The following is a 25377-nucleotide window of genomic DNA, read 5'->3' as shown; positions in this document are numbered from 1 at the left end:
AAATGTGACACCTATATCCAATCCACCATCAAAAAAACACCAAAAGCTAGGACTCCTATGCAAACACAACTGCTACCTCTCTCCCTCCACCAGGAAAACCCTAGCTTCCTCCTACTTTCTCCCCTCTTATGTACGGCGCTCCTCTTCTAAACAATCTCCAACTCGGCCTACAAACCAAACTTGAATCGTGCTACAATAAAATAAGCAAATTTGCTATCAAGTCAAAAAACTCCTCCCACCACTGCCAATCTCTCCACACCTTAGAATGCCTCAAACTGCCCAATTTGCTTGACCTTGCTTAAAACTCACCAACTGCCCACACAACCTTATCTACAAACCTTCCAGCTGCCCCTCTCTCTCTACCACATTAACCACTTACGTTCCTAACCGCTTACTCAGATCAGAAAACCAAATCTTCATACAAATCTACAAACCCTCACACCCCCCTGGCCACCTCCTGCTTTCCTGCTCCATTTCTAAACTATGGAACTCTCTTCCTCCCACCCATCGCAACACTCCTGATCATGCCAAATTCAAATCTCTCTTGTTCTCCCACCTTTCTACAAAATGGATATGCCCATCCCACTCTCCAACATAACTCCCCCCTCTAGCCACTCACTTCTTCATCCTCTGCTACACCTACTTCACGTACCCTCACTTACCTATTACAACACTCCATTATAACCTTACTGGACAGTCATCTACTGCACCTACCTTTACTCTCTTACATGAACTGTACAACTTGTTTAAAAGAAAAAAAAAAAAAAAAACCCTTCACCTGTATTCTCACTTTTCTGTGCCAAGTTTATGTTATCACATTTATTTTATTTTTATGCTGTATTTCTCTGAATATAAAAATGATTGTATAAATTTGTGTGTTTGTAACTGCCATTGGAGCTTTTCTCCCCAGGCCTCCACTGAAAACAGGCTCTTCATGGCGCAATGAACTTCCCTGGTTATCAAACTGAAATAAATAAATAAATGTAAACACACACACACACATACACACACACACACACACACACATATATAACGCATACAAATATAAGTAGACACAGATGCACAGATATTTAGATACACGGAAATAACTACTTACCTATGTAGAACAGATTTGCAGCTGAAAAGGGTTCACACACAACCAACATACCTGGTAAAGAAATGATAAATGTATACAATCCCGACAAGACACTAATTAGGTGTACTGTAGGCTAATACCAAATGGGAAACATCTAAAACTAGAATCTATCAATTTGTCCAAGAGTGGTACAGGATACATCTATCACTACCTGTTTAACACAACAGCTGATAAACTGCCATTATAATGACTTTCTCCCAATTTCCACTAGATGTTAGGCATTAAGTGGATGCCAACCATGCCAAACCACGGGACTGCAAATCTTAAATCATTTAAACCAATCCCCTTGGCTAGATCCTCCAGCACCTATGCTCACCAGTCAGAAGTCAAAGCTAAGTCACTAACAAAGTATGGCCAGGCATAAACTGTAAATAAAAAGTGTGCGGCTGACTTCTTTTTAATTCCTTACACTGCTAAGATACTACAGTCACTGCTCTACCGCAATATGGAAGCTCAGTCATTAATGTACCTGACTGTCATTAACCAAATGCTCCGCTGTACACCTGATGCAGCCTAGTAATCTGCTCAAAAGTTTTCCAATGTTTTCAGGCCTGCTGATATCCTGGGTTGCCAGTCACACCTTCAATCTAGCTATTCCATTCTTTCTCCTAAGCTGGCTCACTTGGCATTTTTGGCTATGCACAATGATAAAAGGCTCTTCCACTTTGAAAGCAAACTAACTTTACAGCTTCAGGTTCAGGCAGCAATGAATATGGCAGAAAGGCAAACAGGTTGCCAGCAAACATATCTTACTACAAGGTCTTGAATTTTTTTGGATAAAGACTACTATCAGTCTATGTTCTACTAAGCACAACAGAAAACATATGTGCTTAGTGCTCAAGCTGTCACACTGCATGTAAATAAGTTCCTAGCTTTCGCTGTTGCAAACCATTGTAGCCCTGCCCCAAGAGTAGACCGACTGTATGGTTTATCTGCTTACTGTTCCCAAAAAGGTTTCTAACATCTAGGTCATTACTCGTCGGCCCACCACTTAGCCCAGTGATTGCGAACCTATGACAGGTGTCAAAGGTGACATGCCATGACATTTTGTGTGACACACCAGGGTTCAACAACACACAAGTTACCAAAGAAACTGCTTTTGCATTTGTTGCTTATGTGAAGTGCATTGAATTACTTTGTACCAGGAGCCAGTTCAACAATACTACTGCAGAGGTAAGGAAGTTATTAACCTCAAAGACTATTTCAGTACACTGTCTCGATACAGTCTGCAAAGGGCAGTGCTGACACTGTTTTCTCTTTGTGGTTACACTTCTTCAAAGGACAAGTAGTGTACTGTTTTACACTCCTCTCAACTGTCTCTCTTAATCCCTCCTAAAACTGGCAACTTTTTATACTTAATAATGGCAACGATTACATTTATAGACTAATTTTACTTCAGAAAACGTATATTAATTCATGTTTTTTTTTTTCTGTCAGTGTCTCAAATTAATAGTACTAGTATAGTTTAAACCTGTCCATGTCTCATTTCTAGATTTGTCCTGATTCTGTTGAGATTTATCCCGGATGTAGAGAGCCATGCTGTTTTATTTACTTATTTAATTTTTTTTGAATACGTAAAAAAAACACTGCTGAATCAGGTAAACGCTACTATCCCAAGAGTTCAAATAACAAATTACTGAAGAATGTAATGGGATAGAGCGAAGCAAGTAAAAATAAAATAGAATGAAGTAGTCCCAAATAATTGCAGATGTCGCCAAGTATTTAAAACACCACAAATTTATTCTATAATGAATGTACATCGGATAAGCGCTTTCACTGTAGTAGCTTCCTCAGATCCTTCTCAAATTAAATAAGCATAAATCCAATTATATATAGCAAATAAAAACAATTAACCTATCAAATAACAATCACGCCTTAAAGGGAGAAGGAAGAAAAACACATTTAAACAAAAACTTATATAAATGACATTTAAAATATATACAAAAATATATAAATATATAAAAATATATATAGAGACATAATGTATATGCTTATGCATTTGCATGACATAATACAGATTTCATCTCACATTCCTACGTTGTCTCAACTTGGGTTTTACAGAGGCTTTTTCATTCAGCCCTGACCCCCTATCGGCTCTTAAAAGAACCATCCATTCACTTTCTTTGCTTTCCGTGAGGGTCCTGATATCACCTCCCCTCCTATTCGGGATTAAAATCTCGAGAATCCTAAATGAGAACCTATGGGTATTCCCCAATAGGGCTACATGTTTAACCAATGCATTGTGAGGTGAACATTTCCTAATGTGGTATACATGTTCTCGAATTCTGTCTCTAAGTGTGCAACTGGTCTTGCCCACATAAAAAGATGAGCAAGACTGGCACAACACTAAGTACACCACATTAGAGCTCATGCAGTCAGCATCTACATTAGTTCTAAATGTGGTCTGTAAATCAGGATGAAAGAAGCTAGTATTTGTATCAATAAAAGAGCAAAAATTACAATGGCCACAAGGCTTTGTGTGACCAGTTGTTCTAAAACTTGTCTCAGATCTAGAAAAACAAAGCATTCTTTTCAAATTGCTCTCGAGATTTTAATCCCAAATAGGAGGGCAGGTGATATCAGGACCCTCACGGAAAGCAAAGAAAGTGAATGGATAGTTCTTTTAAGAGCCGATAGTGGGTCAGGGCTGAATGAAAAAGCCTCTATAAAACCCAAGTTGAGACAACGTAGGAATGTGAGATTAAATCTGTATTATGTCATGCAAATGCATAAGCATATACATTATGTCTCTATATATTTTTATATATTTTTGTATATATTTTAAATGTCATTTATATAAGTTTTTGTTTAAATGTGTTTTTCTTCCTTCTCCCTTTAAGGCGTGATTGTTATTTGATAGGTTAATTGTTTTTATTTGCTATATATAATTGGATTTATGCTTATTTGATTTGAGAAGGATCGGAGGAAGCTACTACAGTGAAAGCGCTTATCCGATGTACATTCATTATAGAATAAATTTGTGGTGTTTTAAATACTTGGCGACATCGACAATTATTTGGGACTACTTCATTCTATTTTATTTTTACTTGCTTCGCTCTATCCCATTACATTCTTCAGTAATTTGTTATTTGAACTCTTGGGATAGTAGCGTTTACCTGATTCAGCAGTGGTTTTTTTACGTATTCATATTTATTATTTTGATTTTTATTGCTGCTATCAGGAGCGAGTATTTATTTTTGTGATGGCTGACATTGAGCTGGACTATACCCCTAGAGGTGAAGACCGAGGGAATGACGTCCTTCAGAAAAGGTTTCAACAATATCTTAAGGACTCAAAAAGTGCTTCCTTGCACTTTGAGAGCCTGACAATCACTGATGTCGCCACTAATACGACGGATGATTTGGAAAGGCTACACAAACTGTTCGAAGAAATGGAGAAGGACTTTCTGAAATTGAAATGCCTTCAGGCACAACGAATACACTTTCAGTTTGGTTTAAATAAGAAAATCATACCTCATGGGTTACGTGTCTTTAATATGCTGAGTCAAGGACGTGAATACCCAGAGTTGTTAGCGAAATGGCAGCAGCTTAACATTGCGGTAAGCCGTAAATATCTACAGCTCCTCATAGACTTTTTTCTACCTGAAGAAACTGCCTTAACTGATAATATCAATAAGATACAACAATTAATTTACAGAGAATATTCCGTTACCATTGTGGAGCCACTATTTGAGAACCTTTTAGATGGCGTCTCTGCTTTTGAACGGAAATTATTTCAACAGCAACGACATAAGGCTGTTAGGGATATAAATGATTTTAAACTGGATCACGTCTTTGTGTGGCCCAGGAATGGACATAATATTTTAAATGTTAATACTGAGAGTGTAAGTAATGTTGATGGTGAACATATACCTACAGTACGACATAACATGAATTCAAAATTTGATAAGGTTTTAACAACTTCTAATACTGACATAGATAATGTGAATGTTGATATGAGTGAAGGCATTATCACTATGAATTCTGACCACTCGGAAATGAGTCATGTTATAATTAAGTCCAATGATAAGCGGAGTCCAATGAAGGACAAATTACTAGTTAATGAAGTTACTAAATGTGACTCTGTTCAGTCAGCATGTTCAAAAACTGACTCTACAGATGTCATTCATTTAGTGCATCCTAGTATGCAATCTGATATTAATTTATACCCGGAGATACAGTTTATCAGGGATAAAGCTGCTAAATCTGCCATATCTAAGCAGGGATCTGAGGCAGTAGTTAGACCCAAGATATTTAAGGGTCATACAGAAACATCGACTAATATGGCCAACACAAACCCTGATATCTCTTTTCCCCTGCCAATTCGAATAGAGAAAGGTCCGCAGAGGACGCGATCTATGAGCAGGAACAGACAGAAGAGGAAGTTCTCAGGGGAATTACAACCCCATCACACTTTGAAGAAAATGTGGACCAACAAACACTAGTATATAATCTATCCAGCGCCACATTAACTCCTGATGATGTTAAATTGTTGAACAAAGGGCTTAATTTTATACCAAGGAGTAAGAGCAGATTGGTTGATACCATCATAGACTTAAAAATATTTTGTAGGAATGTCATGTTGAAGTATTTGTATAAAGGGGTGGATAATGAGCTAACTGATATGAGACAGTTCTCTTTTAAAAATTTAAGTGATTTTGTACCCATACATCACCCTCTTTTAGAAGCATTTTAAAATTGACAGAGGATGATATACATAAATATTATAACAACTGCTGTATAAATGATAGACCTAGAATGAGGGATAACCTCACTTATAATGAAAGAAATAGCCTCAAGAAGTTACAGAATGATGTCACTATTGTAATTAGGCCTGCTGACAAGGGTGGTCATGTTGTAGTGATGGACACCCCACATTACTTTACTTCCATGGAATGTATGCTGAATTATATATATTATGAGGCCATCTCCATGGAAGCTGTACAAGATATTGTCAGATATGTTGGTGACACTGTTAGATATTTTTAAGAGTAGGTTAATAAACAAAGATCTTTATGACTACTCACTATCAAGACACCTGTCATTCCCATTATAAATGGGTTACCAAAAATACATAAGGATGCTCATGATCCACCAATGAGACCAATAGTGTCGGGCCATGGTTGGATCACTGAGCACTTATCTGTTTACATAGAAAAACATCTAAGACGGGTTCTGAATAATAACGCTTTTGTATTGAAGGACTCTAAACAGTTCTTAATTGAATTATATGAAAGCATTAAGCAGCGTGATACTATCAATGCATTTTTTTTGTCACCTTCGATATGCAATCGTTGTTTACAGTCATTCCTAATGGGTTAGGACTTACATATATAACAGAGTACTTGAAGGAACATAGTGATTACACCATTGTTTTGATACATCTCATAGTCCATTTTTTAGAGTTAGTCTTGGAGAACAATCTATTTATGTTTAAGGACACTATATATAGACAGCTAGATGGCGTAGCGATGGGCACACCGTGTGCCAACAGCTACGCCAATATGGTCCTGGCATATTGAGAAGAACATATATTATTCCCCGAGACTCTGTTCAGAAAACATGTTTTTTATCGACGTTTTGTCAATCTTTTTGTCCTTTGGAATGGGACGGAAGCAGAACTTCAATCTATGTTCATGATTATGAACAATTTGACAAGCTGCTTTAAATTTACGATGCAATTTTCAACACATAGAATAGAGTTCCTAGATCTCTATATCGAAAGACTACCAAATGGACTTATAAACACTGGGGTATACCGAAAAACCTGTCACTAATTCATTACTCATGAGATCAAGTATGCACCCACCATTTGTCTTTAAGAACATTATGAAGGGCCAAGTAATTAAAGCCTCTAGATTAAATCCCACAGATAGTGGCTTTGCTACAGAACTAGAGGATTTAAGAGGGAGATTAGTATGTAGGGGGTACAAGATCAATGAGGTAAACTCATATATAGAAGAAGCTTATAAATTACGTCCTACAGTAGCAACACCATATTTTGGACCATCCAGTGTCATTGAGATGACAAAAGATAAAAGTACTGAATGTCATGTTAAGTTTTCTACCTTATTTTCTTCTGATCACTTTGAGGTTAAGGAAATTATTGCTAAACATTGGGATATCTTACAGGTAAGATAGTGATCTGAGGGAGATAGTGGGAGATGCACCCCACTTTTTATTTAGAAATAAGAACAATTTGAAAAGAATGCTTTGTTTTTCTAGATCGGAGACAAGTTTTAGAACAACTGGTCACACAAAGCCTTGTGGCCATTGTAATTTTTGCTCTTTTATTGATACGAATACTAGCTTCTTTCATCCTGATTTACAGACCACATTTAGAACTAATGTAGATGCTGACTGCATGAGCTCTAATGTGGTGTATTTAGCGTTGTGCCAGTCTTGCTCATCTTTTTATGTGGGTAAGACCAATCGCACACTTAGAGACAGAATTCGAGAACATGTATACCACATTAGGAAATGTTCACCTCACAATGCATTGGCTAAACATGTAGCCCTATTTGGGAATACCCATAGGTTCTCATTTAGGATTCTCGAGATTTTAATCCCGAATAGGAGGGGAGGTGATATCAGGACCCTCACGGAAAGCAAAGAAAGTGAATGGATAGTTCTTTTAAGAGCCGATAGGGGGTCAGGGCTGAATGAAAAAGCCTCTATAAAACCCAAGTTGAGACAACGTAGGAATGTGAGATGAAATCTGTATTATGTCATGCACATGCATAAGCATACACATTATGTCTCTATATATTTTTATATATTTTTGTATATATTTTAAATGTCATTTATATAAGTTTTTGTTTAAATGTGTTTTTCTTCCTTCTCCCTTTAAGGCGTGATTGTTATTTGATAGGTTAATTGTTTTTATTTGCTATATATAATTGGATTTATGCTTATTTGATATGAGAAGGATCTGAGGAAGCTACTACAGTGAAAGCGCTTATCCAATGTACATTCATTATAGAATACATTTGTGGTGTTTTAAATACTTGGCGACATTTACAATTATTTGGGACTACTTCATTCTATTTTATTTTTACTTGCTTCGCTCTATCCCATTACATTCTTCAGTATTTTTTGTTTGTTTTGGGGGGGGGGGGGGGTGACACGAGACCAGAGTCAAGTTAGTCATTTTTCGTTTTTCTGACACATGGAACCCAAAAGGTTCGCCATCACTGACTTCACCAGTCTGTTCTCAATCTATGACTACTTTGTAAGAGTGATATATATCCTCTGCTGCCCAAGGTGTGACTGAAAAGGGGTAACCTGAAACGTTCATCCTTCCATTTCTGAGGATACACAGCTAAAATGTTTTGACCCAACAGATGCATCTACTATTCATATATGGTACAAAATAACCATACCTGCACTCACCCACAATCTTTAAACAGTAAAAAAAAATGAAACTACACTGATTCAGTATGTTGCTATGGTTAAGACCATTAATAAACTGATCAGCCACTTTGAGCAAAACAACAAATGAATCCAAGCACTCCGATTTGTTACAAAATAATGGTTGTCACCTCTCTAACAACCTTTGCAAATGTGTAGATGCAAAACTTAACAGCATGTGTGTGTGTGTTGTGTGTTTTTCAGCATTTTAGAATAAATTCATGATTACCAACCTGTTTATGAGGCACAAATGGTTCAACCAGGAAGTTTCTGAGAATGCCTTTTGCTTTCGCTACCTGTCACAAGAAAACCAAAAAATTACTCCAGGTTATTAGTTGAGTTTGTAACTTTCAAAGCAGTGTTGCTCATCACTAAGAAGGATCAGTAATTGTTTACAATTTTCTACAGAGAAAAATCATTTTCAAGTACAGTAACTCTCTAAACAGGATACATTAACAGTAAAAGAAGCATACTGAAATATTTCCTACTGACAATTATTGTCTCTTCTTTACTGGAGTGAATTGAATGCTGGCATGTCTCATCAATTACAAGTGACACATTGCTTACTTTTGGCGTGCATTCTTAAATACAAGGAAATCCACAACAGATTCTACTCTTGTAATAATGGCAGAACAAATAGAATAGTCTACACAGCCAAATTACATGACATGCATATACTGCAGCAGGTATCATTATACTACTTGTTTAAAATATGTATATGAAGTGCAGTTTAAAGTAATGATGCACTTGTGTATTTTAGCAGTATTTTTGACTACTTATATTTTTCCATACAGTTTTCTACAGCTGTAACTTTTCCTCCCATCTCCCCTGTAACTGACCTCTCTGTGGTACATTACTTTCTCCAAATATTTCTGGTTTGTTTTACTTTTACTAAAGGTATGTGTACCTACATCACCTACATCTTAAGTGATATTTTAACAGAGATGTTTAAAAAAAAGAAAGAGACTTTTTTTTGGGGGGGGGGGTTGTTTGATGCTTCTAAAATTTATTTAGATCGTTTATCTGAAAATCCAAATGGGTAGAAACATCTTTAGCAGAACAAGAAAAATGCTTCACAAAATTATAACAGAGAAAGCCATCAATTACATGCAAGAAATAGTGCACAACAGGGTGTGTGTTAATTTGTAAACAACACCTGCCCAAGGGTGTTCTGAGGCCTGACGCTGCAGGTGGAGGGCCTCTACACTCCTGTTATTTCCACAATAACACACTTGTTGGGCATTACTGCATTAAGATAATGGACTGTCTGTAAAACTTTTTTTTTTTTTTTTTTTAATTATTTTTTAAATACATTTTTGATGTAAAATCGTTTCTCCGCTTAATGTTTCAAACTTGCTGTAGTATATGGAAATGGTGCTGGAGTAACTATTTTACATTCAAAATATAACATTTAAAAAAAATATTCATTTACTTTATTTTTTTTGGTTCCTTAGTCCTAAAATGTTTGGTTTGTTACCAGTCATTGGGGATTGAAGTCACTAAATAATGATATACATTTCAGTTTCAAGCTATTTCCTACAGAAAAATGCACTCCAACACAAATCCTGTCATTTAAGCAACTGTAATTTTATAACAGCATTAATTAAAATTTGTTCTTATTTTTAGGTTATATCCAGATTTCTGCAGCTAAGAGGTCGAAAGGTATGCAAATCTTTTTACTGCAGCTGCCAGTGGTCGATCTCATTTACTCACTCACACTTGTGAGTCAGAAAATGCATGCTAACACAAATACTATTATTCAAGTAACCCTGTCATTTCACAACAGCAGTACTTAAAATGTGTTCCTATTTTGAACCTTTGTTCACCTTTTATTTATTTTAGGCTTTATCCATATCTTGTGAACTGGGAGATCGAGAGGTATGCAAACCTGCTGACACGGCTCAATTGGTTTCACACATTCACACACACACACACATTCATGGACACAAACACGCATTCATATGCAGACAAACACACAATCTTCTGCTTTCATGCACGCATTCACTCACACGCAGACAAAAAAACACACATTTTTGTTTCTTTTATTTTTTTTCCACTCGCTAAACAGCAAAAGCACTGCTTAGTGAGTCTAAAATAATAGCTCGATCTCTCTCACTCATACACCACTCAAACATACATACACACATCTTTATTTTAAATTTCTTTGCCTTTTTTTTCCCACTCGCTAAACAGCAAAAGTGCTTAGTGAGTGTAAAACAATGGCGGACATTAGGTTACTTTCAGTCACAGCTCCACAGCAACTTGATATGCTGCCATGAAGCGGATGACTCATTTTTCAATGGCCGTTATCTGTAGATTAACACCCTGCTGGAGAAAGTACAGTTGTGTATACTTGCCATAAATGTAGATGTTAAGAGTGTATTCACTGTTGCAGTCATTACACTTGGGTTATCTGCCTGCAGGTAGCCTTCAGTCGGCCCGAATACCAGAATCTTGTGATTTCCACATCAGATGCTGTTGTCACTTCCATGACGTCAGGTCATCAGAGGTATAAAACATGCAACCGACGCCATTACATCAGTTTTTCTTGCCCCAGATATCAGCAGCCCCCAAAATAGGAAGCAATTACATTGTGTGGAATGCCTCAAGTAAAAAGTAAATACCACTACCATAAGATATGGCCAAAAAAAGAGGATAGGTAGAAAAGTCAGGGGGACTTGGAGGGTGGGAAACCAGGACTGCAACAGTGAATACACTCTAACATCTACATTTATGGTAAGTGCACACAACTGTACTATGTTTTTCATGTTTCACTGTTTCAGTCATCACACTTGGGTTGATTCTCAGAGCTGAGGAAGGGTGGAGGCAGTCAAAAAGTATTGGGGCTGGCTATCAGGCCTTGTAAGATTGCTGTGGCAAACTAGCTCTGGATTTAGAAAAAACATGCAAGTGGTAATGCTTGGTAAAGGTGTGTACAGAACTCCAGGTTGCAGCTTCCAGGATGTCCCTGGTAGGGACTCCCCTGAGAAATGCTCTCGAGGTTGAGGTAGCCCTAGTGAAATGAGTTCTGATCCCCTGTGGGGTAGGTTTTCCATGTTATTTGTAGCAGAAATGGATGCAGTGTGCTATCCATTTGGAAATGGTTTGCTTTGAAATGTCTTTGCCCTGTGCACTTGTAGCAAAGCTGACTAGCAGCTGGTCAGATTTTCTGAAAAATTTAGTTCCGTTAAGGTAGAACCTGAGCTGTCTGAGCACGTCCAAGGAGTGCAGAATCCTTTCCCCTTTATTCTGTGGATTAGGGAAAAAGGTTGGTAAATGGATGGATTGGTTTAAAGCCACACTGGATTCCACCTTGGGCAAAAATGATGGGTTAGTCCTGAGAGAAACCCTGTCTGCATGGAAAACAATGAAGGGTTCCATAGCCATTAGTGCCTGTAACTCGGACACTCTTCTTACTGAAGTGACGGCTAGAAGTAAGGCTGTTTTCCAAGAGAGGAATTTTAACTCTGCTGCAGCAGCAGGCTCAAAAGGGGGAAGCGTGAGCTTCTCTAGTACAAAGTTAAGGTCCCAGGCAGGGGTGGGAGCTCTCCTCGGGGGCCTTAAATTGTTAGCTCCTCTCAGGAACTGTTTGATGAGAGGGTGAGAAAATAGAGGTGGCTCAATATTGTAATGAGCTAAAATGGCAGAGGCACAAATTTTAATAGATGAGAAGGATAAGCCTTCGTGGAGTAGCTCTGCTAGGTAATCCGGGATTTGAGGTAAGGTGGGCACAGCTGTGTCCTTTCCTTGAGACTGGCTCCAAGAACAATATCTTTTCCACTTTTCTGAATAGGATTTCCTAGTACTAGGCCTTCTGGCCTCAAGGATGATGTCCATCACCTGTTTGCTGAGGGTTGCTGGTAGTGTAGAATTCAGGGGATAAGCCAGGCTGCAAGATTCAGGGTTTGCAGCTGTGGATGCAAAATCTGTCCCTCCTGCTGAGACAGCAGGGAGGGGGTCTGATGTAGTTGCCAGGGTGGCACTGCTGTCAGACTGCGTAGGAGTGGTACCAGTGCTGGCGTGGCCAGTCTGGGGCAATAAGGATTGTCCTTGGCCTGTCCTGTTTGATCTAGAGTAGTATTTTTGAGAGGAGGGGGGCAGAGGGGGAAAGGCATAAATTGATAGGTTTTCCCATGTAAAGGATAGGGCATCCACTTTCCACGCTTGGCTGTGGGGATATCTGGTGCAAAATTTGCTCAATTGACGGTTTTGGGGGGAGGCAAAGAGGTCCACCTCTGCAGTCCCCCACCTGTGGATTAGAAGTTTGAATGAGTTGGGTTCCAGCTTCCACTCGTGTGGGTCCAGTAGATTTCTGCTTAAGTTGTCTGCCAGTGAATTTTGTTTGCCTGGCAGGAATTGAGCTTGCAGGTGCACTTGGTTGCTCAAGACTGTGCTCCACAGGGCCATGGCTAACCTGCAGAGTGGTTAGGAATAAGTTCCCCCCTGCTCGTTTATGTACCACAAAACTGTGGTGTTGTCTGTCTTTATCCGTTGTCATCCTGGAAGGATAAGGTATTTGAAGGCTGCCAGAGCATTCTGTACAGCTAACATGTCTTTTCGACTGATACGCAGGGGAATTTGTTCTGGGCTCCATTTGCCTGACATGCGAGCCCCCCCACGCAGTCTGATGCATATGTTGTCAGGGTTTGGGCGGCGAGGGGTTGAGTGAAAGGAAGTCCCTTGTTGTGGTAGCATGCCTCTGCCCACCAAAGGAACCCTGCCCTTAGACAAGGAATGATATAAATCAGTGTTTCCAGGTCCTGAGAATGTTGACACCAGAGACAAAAGTACCATTGACGTTTCCCTCATATGCAGTCTTGCATATGGAATTAGTAGAATGTGTGAAGCCATGAACCCTAGGGGCTTGCAGTATTTTTCTTGCAGATAGCTGGGTTTTGGTGGCCATTAGTTTGAAGTAGTTTGTCAAATAAACCTGTTTTTCTGGTGTTAGGAATGCCATCTAGGAAGCTGCATTCAAGCTTGCTCCCAGGAATACAATCTTTTGGCTGGTCACCAGTCGTGATTTCTTTTCATTGATGGTGTAGCCCAGAGAAGTTAGAAGTCTCTTTACAAATGCCAGGTGCTTAAGTAGCAATTCCTGACTGTCCGCCTGAATCATGCAATCGTCCAAGTATGGGTAAATATGAATATTTCTCTACCTGAAGTATGCAACGGCAGGAGCCAGGTACTTTGTGAATACCCTGGGCGCAGTAGATAAGCCAAAGGGAAGTGCAGAGAACTGATGGTGCATAGAGCCTGCCCTGAAACGTAGATATTTCCTGCAAGATTCCCTTATGGGGATGTGCAGATAAGCTTCTTTTAAATCTAGGGTGGCTAGCCAGGCGTCCTTGGCTAACATAGGAAGAAGCTGTTACAGAGTCAGCATTTTGAATTTTGGTACCACCAAGAAGGTGTTGAGAATTGACAGATCTAGGATATGTTGCCAACAGCCCTCTTTTCTGGGCACCAGAACAGTCTGGAGTAGAAACCCTGTCCCCTTTGCTGTACTGGCACAGGTTGAAAAGCCCTGATACTTAGAAGAGAAAGTACTTGCTTTTGAGCCTCTGCCCACTGGTTTGGAGGAAGGTCTGGCAACCCGCTTGGGGTTGGCAGTGAGTGGAAGTGGAATCTGTATCCCTGGGATACAATGTTTAGGACCCATCGGTCCTGGGTAATGGACATCCAGTTTTTTGCATGCAAGGCGAGTTTTCCTCCAAGGGGTGCAAGTACTTGGGCCTTGTTGGGAAGCAAGATAGACCAGTCATTGTGAACTTTTTCCATAAGGGGGTGGCTTACCACCCCCTGTTTTAGAGGAGGGAGCCCTCCATTGTTTAGATCTCTGCATACCCTGAGACTGTAGTCTTGGTGGCCTGTTGCCCCTGGGTTTGGAATGAGAATGGCTGAGAGGGACTGGAAAGGACCAGTTTTTAGAAGGCCAATGCCTACTGAATCTAGGTGGCTGCACCTGTAAGAAATCATTAACAGTTTGCATAGATTACGCTTTTTCTTCCATCTTTTTAAAAACTTTTTCTTGTTTTGCGCCAAACAAACTTTCCTGGTTTAATGGAGCATCTAGTAATTTTGCTTTGACATGGTCTGGCAAGATTTGCTCCTTCAGCCAAGCATGCCTTCTCAGTACAGACCCAGTGACAGCAGCCCTGCAAGATGCTTCTAAGGCATCAAAACCCCACTGCAAAGTATGTTTATTAACTTGATTTGCAGAATGCATTAACTCTTGTAAATCTTTATTTTCTGTAAAATCTGGAAGCAACAACATTTTTGTTTAATTAGTTCCACAATACGCTGCTGGTGCTTCAACATGTGAAACTGGCAATTCAAAGCCCTGATGGCATGAGTAGCAGAGGTATAAACCTTCTTACCCCATCTGTCTAAAGTTCTAGAATCCCTGGTAGGGTTTTTGGCTGTAGTAGCCTTAATGCCTTTAAGTCCCTGGGAAATAAGTCTCCGGATCCGCAGTGAGATTCTTAGAGAGACATTTGTGAGAGTCAGGAACTCTGTAGTACCTGTTAGGCTTTCTAAGAGCTGGTGGTAAAGGATCAGGAGTAAGACTGGATCCCATGAAGACATAATCTTCAATGTCCAGGACAGGGGGTATATCTAGAGGCCTGTGCGGAGGCAAGTCTAAAAATTCTCTGAGTCGCTTTTTGGACTGAGGGTAGTCCTGGCATTCCTAGTAGAAATGCTCTCTTAAAGTATGCAAATGAAAAGCCCTCTGGAGGGGAGGCAGAGGGTGTGGAATCCTCTGCATCTGAATCCTCATAGGTAGATAAGGGTACGGCCTTGTAATCAGGCAGATCAGAGTCATCAAACTCATGGTCTGTAGAATCAGAAGGAAAATCAATTCTTTGTCTTTTAGAGAGGGAAAGCTGGTTTCCCCTAATTAAAAGTTATAAGGCCTTCAGCCATTCTAAGCATTTGTTTCTGTGGCAGGGGGGCTTGAGTATGTGCTTTGGTAGTCGGTTTTCTAAGCGTAGGGCGAACTCTGGGCCTGAGAAATTTGGTAGTTTTTGTTAAAAACAAACCTGTCAGTTTAATGCGAACATCAGAAGGTCGGAATACACCCTCAGAAGCCGGTACCTGCACAGCAGCTCTGGACCCATCCAAGGTAGAGACATCCACGGGGTTCCATAGTCGAAGAAGCATCTCGCGGTATACCGGACTCTGAATGGGTCTCAGCAGAGGCCTGGGAATCTGTAGAAGTGGGCATCAGCGACTGCGAAAGCGCCTCACTGAGTACCGGCGGACTAGCGACTAACTTTTAACAGAACCATTGTCGCCATTTTTGGACCTATGCGGTCTTTCTCTGTCTTTATCCTTACGTTTTCTCAGAAGATCGGTAGTCTGATGGTTTATTGAAGCCATTTCGGAATACAGAGAACGAGAGCGAAAGAATTTTGCAACAAAGATAGCCCGACGACGAATAGTTTGGGTGTTAAACAAGGCACAAAACCTACATTGAGGAATGTAGTGGTCTGGGCCTAGACAGATGACGCAGTAAAAATGAAAATCTCTGAGGTATTTGCTTTCCACAGGCAAGACAATTGTTAACTTTTTCTGACATCGGTTAGAGCAAGAAAAAAAAGGATCCCCAACGGGGTACTTAGCTTTAGAAGACGTCAGGTATGAAACTCGAAAAACAAAAATTTCAGGTAGCGGCCGACTGGCACTTGCAAACTGCTTCTGCTTCGGACTCACGCAGCAAGAAAAGCTGATGTAATGGCATCTGCTGCATGTTTTATACCAGACGACCTGACATCATGGAAAAGGCAACAGCATCTGACGTGGAAATCCCAAGACTCTGGTATTCGGGCCGACTGAGGGCTACCTTCAGGCAGATAACCCAAGTGTGATGACTGCAACAGTGAAACACGAAGAACATCATTCATTCTCCAATGAGGATGCGATCTACAGGCTGCTCATTCTCTAATGACATGTAACAGATAAGCTTACAGTAGCAGCAACCAATACAGTTATGGTCAAATGAATAAGTGCATACCACAATAACATAAAAACACGCAAAGACAACTGTTCTACAGCTTCAAGAAAGGCACTTTCACCCATATCTCAGAAGGCTACAATAACCATGCATCTTGGTTAGTTCTACACATACCAAGTCATTCAGAGAGCAAGTCTGCCAAGGTTTGAGATGAACCCAACATGGACACTGCCTGCCAAGTTACAAAAATAAACAGTACAACATTAACATCTTCAGAACAAAGGATTTAGAGGCAATGTAACTAAACACAGTGGGAAAAAAAGCTGTGTATTTTGTTAAACATGGCTACAAGATGTATACAAATTAAGAAGGAAGTACTTTATTTATTGATAAACAGCCGACATGAAGCACAACCAAAGTTCATACTAAAAGGTAAGCCTCCAACACTTACAAACAATAATCTGCAGTTTTAATTTTATACTGAGATTCTCACCCAAAATAGACAAGAGTACAAGAAAATATTCTGCTGATAGAGGTAAGTGAAGACTTTCATTCCTACCTACTGCACTGCATCTTACATTAAATAAACTGCATACTTACCCTCATTTTTCTTCTACCATAAATGAGTTAGAGCATACTACAAAGACTTGTCATCTAGTGCTCCAATTCTGTATTCCAGCTGCAACTTAACAGCATAAATATCATGCAAGACAAACTGGGCTGAATATCTTCCTATAACTTAGTTCTCTATGCCCAGGTTAAGTTACTATTCCAAGATTCTTTACAAATGCTTAAGTTCTGAATCATGCTAGGCAGGCTGCATCAGCGAGAGTAGAAATTAATCACGGCAATGAAGTTGTGTACTAGTCTATACATAACAGCAGCAATTTTTCTCTACTTTTTGCAATTAAGCTCTCAGGCGAACACCAGCAGATGTCTATTCTCAGGATATTTTCACTTTTTAACGAATGGTTCTCTTCTACAACCACGACAAGAGGTTTTTAATAAATACATATGGTTTCTTAAGTAAGCCAGCAGTGATGTTCATGTATTATTCATCATTCTATATATCTGCAAACCAGTCACTCGCTTCTTTCTACAATTCAAATCTTACATGAAATTCCTAAAGATGCAACACTGGTACAATACCAAATCAAGGTCTTTAAACTTCACCTTCCAAATCTGATGCATGTGGCTGTTTCATGGAATACAGAGTAAAAGCCCTGTCTATAACTCACAGAACCACATTTTGATTAGTAGGTCATGCTCTGGAAAAGCCGGCATGACAGACTGGAATGAAACAGCCCACATCAGTCCACCTATCTTACAGGTGCAAAGCTGTAAGCACTCATATCTACCTGAACTGCAAGCCTCGCTTCACCAGAAGGAGTGTAAGCTCTGACAAGGGGATTATGGATTACAAGCAAAAAAAAAAAAATCCTCAACCCTGTCATGTATAACATCACCCCTGCAGTGCTCAACCCTCACTGCAGACAGGGAAAAACAAGGGAAGATTGTTCTGCCTAATAGAGAGAGAGAGAGGGAGGGAGGAGAGGGTGACACACACAGTCAACAGGGCAACTGTGGAGAAATCAAATGGTCAACGAACCAAGAGGAAAATAAAAAGTTGACACTTACGGAATGCATAGGTCACAGACGAGTACAGGTCAAGCCCAGTTAACAGTAATGAACAGCAGCACTAACGTAACACTATTATGTTTAAAGTCATTACTGCTGCAGTAGCCTAAGACATTTGGCTATATCCTGCACAGGATACAACAGCCATCCAGTCAAAGTCTCTCACTCCCCTGCATGTGCCCGAGCTGCAGTGGCATGAGCTCCAAAAGGAGAAAACAGCCCGAGTGCCAATTTTTTTGTACTTTCTTGTCCCACCCCCCAAAAAGGGAGGGTGAGACTAATTGTCCTGAAATCCAAATAAGTTAGGAACACAACTTTTAGCTCGAAAAAATACAACTATAAGAAAAAAAGGGGGAATGTAGGGATGGTGAGGCTTCTTCTGCAGCAGTGATGGCTTTAAACATCTACCATCATGGTAAGTGCAACTTACACAACTGTACTATGTTCATAAGTATCACTGCTGCAGTTGCCCAAGCTATCTGAATAAATTACCACAGTTTACCCAACTTGGGAGTAGAAAGTCTTGAGATCCAGAAGCCCCATGAAATGGTCCTAGCAAAACCTGTCCTGGACCTGGAGAAGGAGTCCAGATTGTAATGCTTTCTAAAGAATGTACAGATCACAAAGTAGCTGCCTCCAGAATGCTTCTAGAGTCCACCCCTTTCCAGTACTCCATTAAAGAAGACAAGGATCTAGTAGAATATGCCTTGAAACCGTTTTACCATGATGGGGAAAAAAAAAGAAAAACAAGGAACAACCATATGGAAATTGTTACAACTGACATGGACTGTCCTTTCTTTGTCTTATCACAAAAGATACCCATCTGTTAAGCTTTCCTAAAGGGCTTAGTTCTGACGAGACAATATCAGAATTGCAAAGGCTTGTCCAGAGTATAAAGAATCCTTTTTCCTTGGTATTAAAGCTCTGGAAAAAATACATGGCAACATTCAAAGCAAACTCTGACACTACTATTGGCACAAATGGAGGATTTGTTCTAAAAAAAATAACCCTATCACTATGATAAACCAAAAAGGGTTCACACATCATAAGCTTTTGCATGACGCTCTATCGGGGATGTCCGAGAGATACAAGTAATGAACCCCAAAACAGCCAGAAGAGCTGTTTCAAAGACAGATTAAACTTTTTCAGCTCCAAGTAAAGACCCCAATAAAGTGTCATCTATATACTGTGGGCATGCATTATAAAAGTAAAGTACAAAAGCACTTGTGAAGCAGCGTCTTCAGTGCAAAATAAACAATTTATTAAAAGGCCAGCCAAAAAACGTAACTTTTTTTTTTAATGAATGTTTGACTATTATTGGCTGGAGTAAAACTGATAGGTGGAGTTTCTTGATATACAAAGGCAACAATTTTAAGTGGAATTTTATGTGAAGAAGTCTTTAAACAAAAACGTGGCGATTCAGTTAAAGCATTAAGTTTTTTGCTGACATTTTAATAAATTGCTTATTTTGCAATGGACACACTGCCTCACAAATGCTTTTGTATTTTACTAGTTTACCTTTTTCGGTTGCACTTGTTTCTTGTTTTTATGCATTCTAAAAACCCATTTTTACAACAGCTTCAGTGAAGTCCAAGATGAAAGAGGAGGATTTCATAGACAGACATGCTGAAATGGTCAATGCGTGCACCTTGATAAAGGAGTAAGACAGGCCAGAATAGTAAACACACACATAGAAGAAACAGTGGCACAAAATTCCAGAGCAGGCCCAAACTATTATGACACTAACTAGTAAATACTTTCCAATTAGTAACATCTGATTTATAACTAGCAGGATTTATTGCCTCCTTTAGTACCTGCCGCATGATCTCAAACAAGATGCCAGGCAGTCGGTTGTAAAATGTTTCAGAATGGGGTCTATCAAGCTCCCCCCCGCCTCGTGTGAGCAGATCAAATTTGTAAAGAAGCTTGTGGTATTTGCCCTTGGCCAATTCTGTAAGGAAGAACCACTGTTGCCTAGGTCAACAGAGTCATCACAATGGTGTTTAGAGAGTCCTTCAGAATATTGACAATGATCATGGATATCAGTGGAAATGCATAAAGGAACATTCCTGTGCCAGGGAAAGAAAAACATTTATTTTCCAGACCTGTAGCAGACAGCCCTGGTGCAGAATTTGTTTAGTTGTTTGTTTTAAAAAAAGGCAAACAGATCCATTTTCGGTGTACTCCACAACTTGATCAAATCCTGAAAAACGCTCCTGTTCAATTTCTATTTGTGAAGGCCTGTTCTGGTCATGCACAATTTGTCTGCCATACATTTCGCTATGACAGAATGTAGGAAGCTTGAAGAGTCAAACACTGCTACAGAGTTACCTCCCAAGCTAACACAGCCAACCTGCACAGAGGGTACGACCTAGTATCTCTCCACTTCTTTTATGTTCCCCATCACTGCTGTAATATCTAATCACCTGCAGCAGTCCAGTGGACCACAGCTGAAGAGATTATACAGCATTGAAGACAGCCAACATCCCTTTTTCACTTAAGTGCTTTAGCCTGTCCATTTTATTCCAAAGACCCTGCACTTTTACTCTCCAAGCAAAACCTTATTTGTCTGCTGTATCAGATTGAGCAGGGGCTGGAAGACGGAAGGAGATATCTGGATAGAAATCTGTTTTCTCCATCAAAGAAGTTCTCTTCACAAAACAGAAGATTGGCATTATAATTTCCAGAGTGTGATAAAGTACAGTTGTGTCTACTTACCATAAATGTAGATGTTTCAGTGTTTTCACAGTTTCCATAATAACTATATATGGTTATTCTTTCTGTGTTAGCCATTGGCCATCCCAAGTACAAGAGATTTAACCCACACTTCCTCATCTGGCAGACGCCCCAAGACTAATGTCAGGTCATCTGGGTATAAGAATCATCAGCCACCACCATCTTACAAGTTTTTCTTCACCCCACAATAAAGGAAGAGCTCCCCAAGGACCCCAGGCCCAAAGCACAAGGCACCCAATGGTTCCCAATGTGCACAGGGAGAAACCCAAAAGACTGAATGGAAGAAAAGGGATGCGGGGGCAGAGGAAGGGATAGGAAAAGATTGCCCACCCCCACCTTTAAAGAATGATGCAGTAGGAGGGAGAAGAGACACACTGCAACAGTGAATACATTCTTAATATCTACATTATGATAAGAAGACACAAATGCACTAAGTTCACCATGTTCAACTACTGCAATAATAACTACATGGGAACATTCCCAAACTTGAGAAAGGAGGCTGGAAGCAAAAAAATTAGGCAGAAGCTAAAATGCCCTGCAAGACTGCCAAAGCAAATCCAGCACTGTCTTCGGAGAAAACAGGAAGCCTATAATGTTTAGTAAAGGTGTGGACAGAGGACCAAGTGGCAGCCTCTAAAATTTCCCTGGTGGGAATTCCTCCAAGAAATGCACTAGCAGTTGCAGTAGCCCTGGTAGAATGAGATCAGGCATGTTGTTGACTTTTCTTTCCATGGTGTTGATAACAAAAAGCAATACAGCTGGAAATGCATTTTGAGATGGCTTGTTTGCAGACAAGATTTCCCGGTTTGTTGCTAGTGAAGGCTACAGAGAGAGTTGGGTGCATTTCTATCTGACTTGGTCCTGGCCAGATAATTGTCTGTGAAAACCAAAGCAATGAAGACACCACCTTCTAGAACAGAGTCCTGAGGGACCCCCTGACTCTAATCAACAATTTCACCTCTTGTCCAATTGCTGTATGATATTTGCCATGTCCTATTCGTAAGCCATATAGCTATCCATCTTATCAAGAGTATACTGATACCTACTTGTTCTAATTTATCGATCAGTGTTTTGTGTATGACTCTGTCAAATGCTGAAGTTAAATCTATACAAGTTACACCACAGCACAATTTTTCATTCACAGCTATTATATTGTTATAGAAAATCATATTACATGTAGCAATAGATCTATTTTCAACATATGCATGCTGATACATGGTTTCATGTCCCAACATATCCAATTCTGACAATAACTTATCAAATATTACCTTCTCCATTATTTTTCCACAATATGAAAGTAGATTCAAGTGTCTGTATGACTCTGGGTTTGTCCTACCCCCTTTCCTTTAAAGACAAGTTTAATAAGCACACGTCTCCAATCCTGAGGAATCTCCCCATACATTTATATGGGCTAGTAAATAATAGATATAGGCTAATGGCCCTGGAGCCTTTACAAGCTTAGCCCATAGAAGTGCCCTGGCATCGTGCCGCCCGATGTTGTTTCCCAGTGCCTCCATCAAGTAGAGCCACTGGAGTGATCCCCGAGATTAGCTTTCTATTTTCCATCCACTCATCAAGATTTCTCTTGAAGAGGGCCAGTACTGTAAGTTCTTGCTGAAGTTTTCTTAAGTCATTACTACTAATTCTGTCTCCTCCCTGTGCTTTACTTGGATCCAGTTTGCACAGTTCATTTTCAATATACTCTAATTTGATTCCAGTATCTGAAGTTAACTGGATGTCACTAAATATACAGAACAGGAACACAATCACTGTGTGTTTGAAAAGCTCTTTTAATTCTGGTACCTCGGCCTTCGCCTTCTCCTGGAATACAATTTACAATGTCAAACACCACCCTTTTTATATTGCATCTGATTGAATTATTAGTGCACCATCCCTTTTTCCATAATCAAATTCCCTTCATTATTAAACACAACCAAGTAACTGGCATCTGAAAAAACTTTTGTAAAGACATTTTTTTAACTTCACTCATTTACATTGTTTCTGACTTCATTAAATATATATAATATATATATAAAAAACACATTTTATATGAATATTTACATTCATAAATAAATACTTTTATATAAATAATGTTGATGGATCATCACATTTATGAATATTTTTAAAACAAATATTACTACTGTTGCATAATGCATTCTACATATATTTTTACTAAATTCCTCCAAAAACATCACTTCTAAGAGATATGTGGAAAAATATATTTAAACTTCCATATTCATTCCATTTGGAAACAAGGTTTTAAAATTGAGAATAAACCTAGATTCCATTTGTAACAATTTTTCACGAAATACAGCCTCATTTCCAAATACATTGGGCCTGCCCAACACACAAAATACAAATCCCTCTGGAATCCCCCTATGTTCTTCACAAAAATGTTTCCCTACCGGACTTTCCATTCTTTTGTGTTTTATATCACCAAGATGTTCAAGAATCCTAAGCTTCACCTTTCTTGTTGTTTGTCCTACATACCATTTCTGTTTCACACATCCACATCCTATGATGTATACTACCCCTGTGGAATTGCAGTCGTAGTATTCTAGGGCCCTGTATATGACATCATTGATTTTAGTGCCATCCAAACTTTTGACCCGACTACAAATCTTGCAATTTCCACATCTGAATGTTCCCTTTCTAATACTCTTTCTAAATGTGCTATTATTTCTAAAATTCAATATTTCCTTTAAGTTAGAATATCTGCTGTAAGAAAAAATGACTCTTGGTGGGAAAAGTTTTCCTATTCTGTCATCTTCACTGATGATGGGCCAAAATCTCATCACTGCCTCCCTTATTGCATCTGAAAATTGTGAGTATCTGGTGACAAAAAACATATTGTCACCAGACCTAACTTCCCCAAGGTCACAGAAACTAAAATCCAAATTCTCATTTCTACCATGCCAAGACTTGCCCCTAGTTTCTGATGACTTGCCAAATCCTAACTCACGTTCTACCCTATCTCTAGCCAATCTGATGTTTACTTCAGAATATCCCCTCCCTATCAGTTTTCTTTCAACCTTATTAAATTCACTGGAAATCATATTACTCTCTGAAGTGTGCATTCCTATACGTTTGAATTCACCAAATGGTAGAGACTTGAGCAGAGAATCACTGTGCATACTAGATGCATGTAAAAAATTCTCGGCTGCTATCCTCTTCTGAAATGGTTTGTATTGTATTTTATTATCTGGACTCAAATAAATCTCCACATCCAAGTATTGGATGCTTTTTCCCCCTATGGTATAGGTGAAATCTAATCCCCAAGAGTTTTCCTTGATCTCTGAAACAAATTTACCAAACTCTTCTGGATTACCCTTACTCAAGAATAACAAATCATCAATGAATCTCACATATTTTACTACCTTGTTCTTGTAAAATTCTGAGGGGTAAATGAAACAATTCTCGAAATGGGCCATAAACAAAATAGCATATGAGGGCGCAAATGCTGCCCCCATAGCTGTGCCCTCTTTTTGCAAAAAATGTCTCCCTTCAAATTCAAAACAATTGTGTGTTAGGCAGAAATCCAACAAACTAAGAATGAAATATGTTTTCGGTCCATCCCCCAACATTTTTTCTACTGCTTTTAAACCATGATGTCTATTAATGCTGGTATATAAGGATTTAGCATCCACACTGGCCCAATAAAAGTCATCTTCCCATATGGTGTCACTTACTTTAATGCACACTTCATTCGTATTTTTTACATGTGACTGTACCCTTTCCAGATAACATTTTAACAAGGAATCCAGGAATATTCCAACATTTTGCAAATAGCCTCCCTTACCTGAAACTATGGGACGTCCTGGTGGGTTCCTGATGTCTTTGTGTGTTTTGGGAATGATGAAAAATCTAGCAACCTTGGGATTTTTTACATGCAATTTTCTTACATCAACAGATGACAGAAAACCTAACCTCTCTCCCCTTTCAAGTAGTTCCAATAATTGTGAATTATATTCCTTTAATGAATTGCAAGATAATTCTAAATATGTATTTGTATCCATCAATAAATCCAGAGCTATGGAATTGTATTTTTCCCTTAGAAGGATCACCCAGTTCCCACCCTTATCAGCCTGAGTAAACACATATTGATTATTTACATTCTTTAAATCTGATAAGGCCTTCCATTCATTCCTACTTAAATTGTACTTTTTCCTCTTTCCACAAAATTTTTTATGTTCCTCTTCAATAGTTTTTAACAGTGTTTTCTCAAACACATTAATGACTGTATTTCTCTTAGGTGGCATGAATTCACTTTTGTAAGGTACTTTGGGAACTGTCAACCTTCCATATCCAGTGTTGAATGCAAACCCCCCCCCATCTTCACACACTTCTTCCTGTGCATGAATATCAACCAAATCATTTTCATGTAATGTCATGTTCAGCAAAGAATTATCCAAACAATCTGAATTTTCAACATCATTATCAATCTCTTCCATATTAATGTCATTGTGTGTACAAATTTGGTTTGAAAAAAACTCCCTTAAATG

The 25377-nt window shown here is 39.2% G+C and overlaps 1 protein-coding gene across 1 annotated transcript in view; it reads right to left on the bottom strand.

Annotated features, from left to right (window-relative positions):
• ACLY (ATP citrate lyase) overlaps positions 1 to 25377 on the bottom strand; it is a gene marked incomplete at its 5' end in the record, with an annotated part of 1378630 nt that overhangs the window by 1172308 nt on the left and 180945 nt on the right. The window contains 1 exon segment of the mRNA XM_044054761.1: positions 8778 to 8840. Within this exon segment, the coding sequence (XP_043910696.1) occupies positions 8778 to 8840 (63 nt within the window).

This window comes from Protopterus annectens, chromosome 13.part0 (genome assembly GCF_019279795.1).
Source record: "Protopterus annectens isolate FY-2018-M chromosome 13.part0, PAN1.0, whole genome shotgun sequence".
Taxonomy (NCBI): Eukaryota; Metazoa; Chordata; order Ceratodontiformes; family Protopteridae; genus Protopterus; species Protopterus annectens.
Note: the sequence above shows the minus strand (reverse complement) of the source record. Positions and strands in the feature narration are given on the sequence as shown.